Source organism: Betta splendens, chromosome 16 (assembly GCF_900634795.4).
Source record: "Betta splendens chromosome 16, fBetSpl5.4, whole genome shotgun sequence".
Taxonomy (NCBI): domain Eukaryota; kingdom Metazoa; phylum Chordata; class Actinopteri; order Anabantiformes; family Osphronemidae; genus Betta; species Betta splendens.
This window is the reverse complement of record NC_040896.2, coordinates 14,230,898-14,240,497: the sequence shown is the minus strand read 5'-3', so window position 1 is coordinate 14,240,497 and position 9,600 is coordinate 14,230,898. Positions and strand designations below refer to the sequence as shown.

The window sequence follows — 9,600 nt, the reverse complement described above, 5'->3', positions numbered from 1 at the left end:
AAATCAACGTGATTCGAAATAAACTTACTTTATTGAATAAATAAAATCTAGTTATATTTATTTTTCAAGCTTATGATCAATTATATCTTTTCTCGCATTTACATGTTACACTTCAATTAATCGCTCATTACTGGCAACTGAAGCGAATTTATGTAAAATCAAAGTACATTTCATTGTATTACACTTTTCAGTGCACAGGTTTTTTTTTATTTATACATATTTAATAAAAGTATTGTTATCCCCAAACGTTATAATCTAAGCCTGTTAATATTAATTCATGGCTCTAATCTCAGTTAAGCAGAGTAAACCTTCACCGTATGGTCCCCACCGTCCAGAATGACCAGGCTGTTGTTAAGTGGCACCAGCCCAACTGGGCGGGTCAGGTGGTCTCCCACTAGAGGAGCTATGCTTCCTTTTTGGAGCTTTCCCAAACTCCAGATCATTCCATGATCGGAGTCTATTACGATCAAACCTCCGTCTCTGTCGAACACAACAGCGGACACGTTGAGCCTCACCCTGGACTGCAGGTTCAGGCTGAAACTGTCTGTCTGGTAGAGAATGTGGAAGTCATTTGTAAACACCCTCAGTCGCGAGTGCTGGCGCCGGTGGCTTGTTAAAAGCTCGATCACCGCCGTGTTCCCGGTCCCGCGGCAGCAGGCGACGGCTTTTGGACGCTGGAGGTCGGAAATGGCCGCACGATGCTCCAGAATGACACCGTGGGAGTAGTTCACTTTAACCTGGGACACTGTGCCGGCCTGGACGTCTGAGACCAGGATGTGCCCACAGCCGTCTGTGTCCACACCCCAGGGCATCTGGAAGGAGTCCTTGACCGTCAGCACATGGGTACCTCTGGAGGTGAAAACCTTCACCGCTTTATCTCCTGCATCAGTCACCACCACGTGGCCACAGGGACTTACAGCCACATCCACCGGGAAACAGATTCCCCCACTGGCTTGTTCTCTCTGCCCGAAACTGTGCAGCTTCTTGCCCTGCGCACTGAAAACCACCACCCTCTTTTCTCCATCGTGCACCACAACTATAGTCCCCGAGCCCGAAACGGCCATCCCAGTGGGGTTGATGAGAGTCCCCCATCCGCCAAAAGCTTGGCAGAGACGCGGAGCTGCGGATGTCAGACCCGTGGCCGAGCTGCCGCTGCCTCTCGGCCTCCGAGGAGGAGCAGAGGATGTGGGGATCCAGGGGAACAGCAGCTCCTGCAGGTCACTGAGAACCTGGCAGTGGGAGGTGCTGTCAACACTGCACAGCTGTCGACAGAACGGGCACTCCAGCTTCCTCAGAAGAGGGTGGGACAGCGCCGCGATGCATTCCAGACAAAGTACATGGCCACAGGAAAGGTTCTGTGGCCTGCGCTGCCTCTGCTGCGAGTCGAACCTCTCGAAGCAGACTTTACACTCCAGCAAGTTGACCTGGATCTCTCTCAGACACCTCTCGGGGCTCACGCTGCCTCCAGTCGGGGAGCAAGGATTGGTGGCCATGGATGAGATGTCCTGGGTTCTTTAGGCCGAGTCAGGCTGTTCAGTGAACTGGAGAGGGACGTTCCAAAAGCATACAAAAAATGGTGACTGCAAGGAAGCTGAATAGTGGTGAGGAGACATATATGAGAGCAGAGCTCATGTCCTCTGCTGTAGGCCCAGTTGATCACGTGACATCGCCACATGACTAAGGCTCTCTGCTGCCCCCTCATGGAAGCCTAGACACATGCACACAAACGGTCATGTTTTTCAACTCTGTGGACTCAGACCCCATCTGAAAACGTCCATGCTCTTTATATATACAGAGTTAAACAGCTTGTGTTGCAGGGTGCTGTAAAACAACCATTGCTTCAATAGTGGACAGTGAGGATTCAAGGCTTTTCTTTCAGCACTTAGGTGTTCTACATCTCTTGCTGTTGTCTTTTTCCAGGGCAACACCAGCAGCCTGTTCGTCTGCTCCAGTCCAAAGCAGCTATTTCAGTGCGAGCGTCACAGTGTGCAGACGGAGTGAAATCTGATCTGAGACGGGCTGCGCCTGAGTCAGCCAACCCAGCACTCCTCCGCAGCAGCATGGTGCTCTTCAAGGGTCACACAAGGTCATTTATTCACCGTTTCTCATTTGTTAGACAAAGAAACAATTTAATAGTGATAAAAAACATGAGTATCCAAAGCCTTTGCCGCAAATGAAGAGCAGATTCCTCCAACAACAACTCAAAGAGAAGGAAAAGATTTTAATACTTTTAATCATTTCACAGTGAAAAAAGAACAGCACAAATAATTTCAGCAGACATGTTTTTGGCAAATGGCATTTAAATCCAGAGACAATGCATAATTTATACTGTATGTTGTAGGAATGCCTGACCCATTCCACAGAGATCAAAACATAGATTGTCAAGGATTATATCTGTGCTGAGATGATACTGATTACTGAGTAACAAAAACAAACTTCAGTAAAGCACTCCAGGAGAAAAAGGACCCAACACAAAGCTCATATTCAGTCTTAATACAAACCGAGAAACAAAAAGAAACATGCAAACAGGCACAAGGGGTGAATTTAACTGGTACAGCGACAGGGAAGGACATGAAACATAAATACTGGTGTCATGTTGTGCGTAACACAAATGCCTGTTGACTAATCTTATAATATTTGTCTACTCAAACACGTGATTTCATTTGACAAGGCCATGCATAATGCAATATATGCAACAACAGAGAAGTCAACAGGAGAAGCAAACCATCTGCACACAGGCAGCAGGAGCTCGACACATGCAGGACGTTGGGTAAATGCCTGGTATCGAAACAAAAAAACAAGATACAGACCTGACAGCAGCCACAGATGGATAAAGAATGAAATCACTCACAATCACAGTGATTCACAAAATACTCAAACGTTACAAAATGTACACTATTCCCAGGAGAACATTCTGAAAAGTGCTTAAACTGTGTGCGTCGATTCTGCCAACAAGCTGCAGCTGTCTTGCATTGAAATCCTGTCCACATTCAAGATATAAACATCTGACGTAAAAACACAAAAACAGGTACTAATAATAGACTCTTCTGTGCTAGAAACGTAGAGGCTCAAACTATACGATATATTTCACATGATGGCTTGAATGCCACCAAGTTAGAGTTAAGGCTGGTATGAACCAGTCAAATACACAGAAGCCTTAGAAACGATTTTGATATTTAGATCCCTTCACTTTTAACACACCTTATTGTGTTTATTTTATATTTATTCATTCATAGTGTGACATTTAAAACTGCTATTTGCCACAAATCTACGCATCACACATAGTGACAAAATTAAAATGTGCCTTTATAAATGGTTGAAGCGTATTAAAACCGAAAAGTGAGTCATTGAATGTAGTTATTTGAAGTACTGCATATTAAATATCAATGACAACCTGTATGGTTGGATAAAAGTTTGAAAAAGTTAGTACACAAGCTACGCTATCAGTCACATCTAAATCGGCAGTTTCTCTTTCTCCTCCAAGACACACACACACACACACACACACACACACACACACACACACACACACACACACACACACACACACACACACACACACACACACACACACACACACACACACACCCTGTGGTCTGTGGTTTAGGAGCTTTTAGTGATTGCACTAGTGTGCACTTCTACGATCCAAGCCCCTGTGCATCCCTAATAACACTACATGGACCTGCTCATCCATGTATTCTCTCCTACTTTCACTCCCTATAATGAAGGTCGGGGCTTTCTGCTCTCTGTATGTAACTCGTGATCCTTCATGCTTGGCTCCTGATGAGTTGCCCTCCAGCCTAAGGTTCCAGCTCCTACTGACTGTCCAGGCCGTTGATAGACTTGATCTTTCCTGAACCCTTCCCTCTCTGCCTGGTTGTAGGGCTGTCACTGCCCACTTCCATCTCTCCTGAAACATGATGATTAATTAGTTAAAGGATCAGTTTATAAAATCTTTTGACATAGTTTTTCACATTTGGATAATGATGAAAACACACTCATACTGACTGGAGACTGTTGAATAGAGTGATGTCAGTGATAAGTTAGCGTCACTGTACCTTGGAATTCTTCAGACATATGGTCAGCAGATTCTGTGTAATTACTGTCCTCGCATTCTGACAGACGCTGTGACAAGAGAGGAAGTTGAGACACACACAATAGAAAAAAAAAAGTACCCCCCCCCCCCTTACTTTTAAACAGAGACCAACCTCCTTTACCCTTTGTATTAACCCAGATCATTTACTAAGTCTAAGATGATGAACACACCTTTTCTCTTGGTCCATAGGTTTCAGCATACCACACCATCCCATACAAGCACAGGAATGTAATAAAGGCCTGAAACAGATCAAATGCAAACCACACTCAATTAATAAAGAAATAAAAAATAAAATGAACACATTTCACAGCTTGATGAGACTCTTTTTACTGCTGTTTACTGCTGAGCACATCATGAAATCGTTTAAAACTTAACACATTTGAGTTTAATCTTACCAAACACAGCAGCCAGAGAATCACATAGAGGATCTGTGTCTTTGAAAACAAGTCCTGTCCAAACTTAATACACGCTAAAGCCTCCAGAAAGGCTATGGCCCTGTGAAGTGGAAAAAAACATACAAATACAGAAGTGAAACCTCTTACTCACCCGCCACTGATTTTCAGTTTAACTTAAACCTGCTGTAATTCAATGTGTCTTTTACAGGAAGGAATATATATTTGCCTGATATCATTTACATGTTACAAAGTAGAATACAAAGTTCAGCTCCTTTTAAAGGTCACAAACACATATTGAGTGTAGTAAGTGCTTTAGTAGTTGCTTAGTCAGATTTACCCAAACACCCAGCACTGGGTTCCAACTCTCTTGCACTGTGTGTCGGTCAGGTAGGCATAATACTGCCTGTAACAAGAACAAAGAATACCAACATTAGAACATTTTACACGCCGTCTTTTCCACCCTGCGCCATCACGTTGCCTGCTAATAAAATGGTGCTTTGTGTTTTTACCTCACTGTTGGAGCGGTGATTATGCCAATGAACAGAATTCGACACCAGCTGAGAGCGTGGCTTGCAGGAAAAACAAAAATATGCTTGAGGAAAAATGTGTTCAACTCGGTTAGCTGTGAACGAGAGGAGAAAGAAAGACTGAACATACGTTTGTCAAATCCATGCAAGGTTAGGTGTACATTTATATTCAGCACTATTCAGCACTATAGGCCTTTAATGTGTAGTGCTGTCAGAAAATGACAGATGCAGACTCCTGCACTGTTTTTTAGGCATTTTGTGTTCAAGAAGTGAAAAATGATTGATTGGACTTAGTTCAGATGGAAACTGGCCACTCAATGACAAACCATCTTTTGGCTCCATGACTTGGTGGCTCTGGTCATGAACTTTGTCCCACTCAAGTTTCATTAAACTTGTTATTAACGGTTAATTAATTATATTAACACCAGGTTTTTTGCTATTATTATGAAATGTTAACTGTCTGTTGCCAAGCAGGCAGGTAAAATGGTTACTAGTAATTATAGGCAAGAACCCGCAGACATTCTTTGGTCAAATTAATCAAACTTGCTTGCAGACATTTGTCTTTCATTATGTCTGCAGATTGGTGCACAGTCTTCGACTGAGCAGGCTGTGTTTTGAAAAGACTATAAATGTGTCTCAAGGCAGAAGGTTAAGTACAGGTGTATGGGGAAAAACACTTAATGACTGCTCTGTTCCACTCAGATGTGCCAGCAAACCATGCCAGTACGGGCACAGAAGCAGTGCCTTGGAGCCATCATGTTTAAAATACGGCTGCTCTCATTAGTGCTAACTAGTTTAACCTGTATTTGTAGCATATACACACTGCTATTAACAAAAAATAATGACACGATGACAAACAAAGATTGTCTTATCATGCAATTCACACTTGATTTAACACACTGGCGGCAACAATAACGGTTTATTTTGAAGAACATACTGTCCAAGTCCCTTTCACCGAGACTGAGTGATAATGAGAATGAGGCCTGCTGCCATGGTATTCACTCAATTGGCCTAGAGCCTGAGTGAAGCGAGGAGCAACTCAAGTGTCACCACAGTGAGTGTATCTGAACTGCCCCCGTCTGTTCAACTAATTTATAGAGTTGTTCATACTATTAAGAAATGTTTCATCACTACACAAACACATGAGAAACACCAGTGTTCATTGCCACTGAAGATTGTGGCTGACAATTTTGTCACTAGTTCTCCATTCATTTTTGTTTTCTTCTTGCCATAAATTGTTACTAAGTAATCCAGACTGACCTTTAATCCTATAGGATTAGTGGCTAATGTTTAGACAACATGGTCCTGATGAATTATATGGATCCACGTGAGAGAGGTTTTAGATTTCAACAATGGACGTGCTAATTAGATTAGCCAGGACTGAGTGCGAAGACCACAACGGATGATCTACAACTTAGTCAAAGCTTAGTCACCATGAGCTGGCAAGAGGCTTTCTTACTCCTCACCCACCTGCCAGATGATCATGAATAGATAAACGCCCATCACACGCTGCAGGGAGGACTTTGGGTCAAGCCAGCGCACATATGTCCAACTTGCTGGGGTGAACTGCAACACAGCTCGTTTGATTTTCCCTGTGGTAGTGTGAATGTCTCTAGATGGAAGCACAGAAGAACTCAGACTTTTGATTCAATTATCAATTCAAATATAACGTATGTTAGTTCAGGAGACAAAGACAAAATAAAAAATCTTGATGTGCAAAGATTTGCCAGACAGTAAACAAGTGCTGGACTGTTATTTCTCTGCATCTATTTTCTAATACAACCTAAATTAATATAAACTATAAATGACAATACAATGGTTTTCACACACTTAAGTGCAGGTTTACATTTTACTGCCAAAATAGGTGGTGACTGGATACTCAATAATGGTTACATGGACTATTTAGGAAATGCGTGTACCCGCCTAACAGAAAGTCCAGTTCCCTTTTCACAACCTGCAAAATGTTGAGGACAGTTGTAACCTTCTAGACTGCAATTTCATACTTTATACTGGCCCAGTGGTAGGTCCTCATTTCCAAAAAGCGGCACACAGTCATGCCAAGCCAGATCCCTCCTCCATTACACAGCAGAATATCGAGAATCACCTGGTCCCACCAGCACTCAGCAAAGTTAGGCAGCAGATGCATGAAGAACAGCTATGTAAACAGGAGAAAACGCTGCAGTAACAATCTACACTACATCTGAAAAACTGGACATTTATGTATATGAAAATATATTTGATGAAAAAAAAAACACATAGATTCCCACTTATAAAACTACTCAAATTACCATCCTAATTGTACATTTAATTTTTACTTTATAAAAGAGAGTGAGCAAGAGTAGGCAGGCAGGCAGACAGACAGATAGAAAGAAAGTGAGGTCACAACAAGCTTCAGTGTGGAGAGTGATATTTGACTGTGTACCTCAGTCAGTTCCCAGGTAATGCTTATGGTCCAGCACAGTCCGTAACTTCGAATGAGAAGAGCCTTCATACCCCAACCCCAAAAATGACTGAACGCAAAAATGTCAAAATGGCTCAGGATTCTCTCCCAGGTGATGACATGGCAGTTCACAGCATACTCCTGCAGAGCGCAGTGCAGATACAGGCATTGTAACTATTTATAACCCCCTGGTAAATCAAACCGAAAATGATTTGCATTCTTATCGGTGTAAGCCGTAACTACTCACCATTATGTCAGCTTCTCTCTTAGCATAGCGCAGATTTGGGTCCAACCAGTACATTAGCTGCTTTACCTGCTGCCAGTTGAGGAAGATGATGAAGACGAGGAACAGGAAATACAGGACACTCAGACCTTAACAGCAGAAGGACATGGCATTAAGAAGATAAATCTCAGGTCCAAAAGAAAATCAGCTTTTACTTCTAGAAGCTTTTTGTGGATACTCACCAAAAACTATTCGCCATATTGCTGGATGTGGTCTGGTGAATGGACCTATAACATGGAATGGTTGCTTCAAACACATACGTATAACCAAAAATAGATTTTAGGAATCCTAAAAATGTTAAACATTAAACTAATCTGTGTGTTTATAATTTGTAGTTAGTTTGATGATCTTTGTTTGGAGAAATTCAAGTAAGAAAAATTGTAAAGCAGCCTAATTTGATTTTATTGTAGCACTTAACATAACCTTTTCTTCTTACCATTAGGAAATGCCAAAACACTAATGACAAGGAAGAAGGAGATGACCAGGATGAGCCCCACCCAGATATTACCGTCATGATTTCCATCATCTCTGCAGAAAGCGCAAACACAAATCACCAGATAAGCTCATCACATCACTAACATCACTAATATCACTGCGAAATACGCATAACATCCCATTTTATGAGTAGCCTAGGTTTATATGATGATGGGATTGAGCATCAAATGTCTTCACATTGTAAACACAATTTAAGACGAATATTTACATTATGCTAGATTTTTGGGTAGATCACGGTTTGCAAATGAGTGAAACTATTTAATTACAATGTTATGACTAACTTTATTGCTAGTTACGCAATAGACGTTAGCTACCGTTAACCAGTGTCAACACAGGAAACAAGGCTCCGCACTAGACCATCATTAGCTCACGCAAGTTCGACTAGCAAAGTGTATAACGATAAGCTGCCATTACTGGGAAAATAATACCTCAACCAATGGTACTTTCAATGAATAGTGGCTAAACGAAGCATATCTCAGTGTTTTCTCAGTACAGAGCATCACCGTTAGCTAACTGCGCTAGGCTAGCACACCGAGCTAACGCTAGCTGTGAACCACCTACCTCGTGAAGGCGAAATACATCAGGCTGAGCACCGTACATGTCAGCAGGGTTATCGTGTGAGGCCTGTAGAAGAAGTCTATCGTGATATCCTCAACCTGCTGCTCGTTGATCATTCGGAAATGCATCCTGTAGTTCACATCATCCTTGCTCAAGGTGTGCGATCCGCTATACGCGGACGCCATAGCCGGACGCAGCCAGGACAGCGGCAGCATGCAGCGGCAGGAGCGGCTCCTCACAGAGGCATGGGACAGTGGCCCACCGCGGCCAGCAGCAGCCAGAAGCACGAACCGTAGGCTGACGGGAGACGGTTACAACAAACATCCACTGTTACATAGCTCACATTCAGCAAACACGACGGGTAGGTTACAGTCTAGCTAAGAGTCAAAAGATGGAAAGGGTGGTCAGAGAATGTTCACTTTGGATTTTGATTGGTTGACACACTCTGGGTGGGCGTGTCCTGACGCGGAAGCCTTCACGCGCTCCCGCATCATGTGCTGTGCGTGTATTGGCCTGACCCTGGTGGAGTGGAAGGACTTTAAACCATGATTTATACGACGAGGCTGCCTCCGGACATACCAGTGTAATTACTACGTAAAACCGTGATCTACTCGCCACATACTAACAAGCACCATAAACAAATAAACCCTCTGATTTTCATGGGGGAGACACAGAAGAAGTCGTTCACAGAAGGGTAAACATATATTGTCCGATGTGTGTTTATCTCCCTCTTGTGGCTTTACAAGACTCGAAACATCTGTGTTCAAGCTGACGGCAGGTGGCCCAAGAAACAAGAAACTCACCTC

The 9,600-nt window shown here is 42.9% G+C and overlaps 2 protein-coding genes across 2 annotated transcripts; both read right to left on the bottom strand.

Moving 5' to 3' along the window:
* Nucleotides 1–12: 12 nt before the first annotated feature.
* LOC114842847 (E3 ubiquitin-protein ligase NHLRC1-like) lies at nt 13–1,650 on the bottom strand. The gene has a single exon (XM_029128801.3). It carries the CDS (start codon nt 1,491–1,493, stop codon nt 294–296), a length of 1,200 nt encoding a protein of 399 aa, XP_028984634.1. The 5' UTR covers nt 1,494–1,650; the 3' UTR covers nt 13–293.
* A 565-nt stretch (nt 1,651–2,215) lies between these two features.
* Nucleotides 2,216–9,216, bottom strand: ptdss1a (phosphatidylserine synthase 1a). The gene is made up of 13 exons (XM_029128799.3): nt 8,798–9,216; nt 8,178–8,269; nt 7,924–7,968; nt 7,706–7,830; nt 7,441–7,599; nt 7,022–7,173; nt 6,489–6,630; nt 5,001–5,113; nt 4,829–4,894; nt 4,492–4,591; nt 4,267–4,335; nt 4,059–4,125; nt 2,216–3,910 (listed from the first exon to the last, which is right to left on the bottom strand). Exons 1-13 carry the CDS (start codon nt 9,007–9,009, stop codon nt 3,816–3,818), a joined length of 1,437 nt encoding a protein of 478 aa, XP_028984632.1. The 5' UTR covers nt 9,010–9,216; the 3' UTR covers nt 2,216–3,815.
* Nucleotides 9,217–9,600: the final 384 nt, after the last annotated feature.

Excerpts from the sequence above, each read along its gene's own strand:
- LOC114842847 (XM_029128801.3), bottom strand. The coding sequence starts at position 1,493 with ATGGCCACCAATCCTTGCTCCCCGACTGGAGGCAGCGTGAGCCCCGAG.
- ptdss1a (XM_029128799.3), bottom strand. The coding sequence starts at position 9,009 with ATGCTGCCGCTGTCCTGGCTGCGTCCGGCTATGGCGTCCGCGTATAGC. Across the intron at positions 6,631-7,021 it reads TACCACTGGGCCAGTATAAA|AGACATTCACACTACCACAG; the intron begins GTATGAAATTGC and ends GCTTCCATCTAG. Across the intron at positions 4,336-4,491 it reads TTCTCTGGCTGCTGTGTTTG|GCCTTTATTACATTCCTGTG; the intron begins GTAAGATTAAAC and ends GATCTGTTTCAG.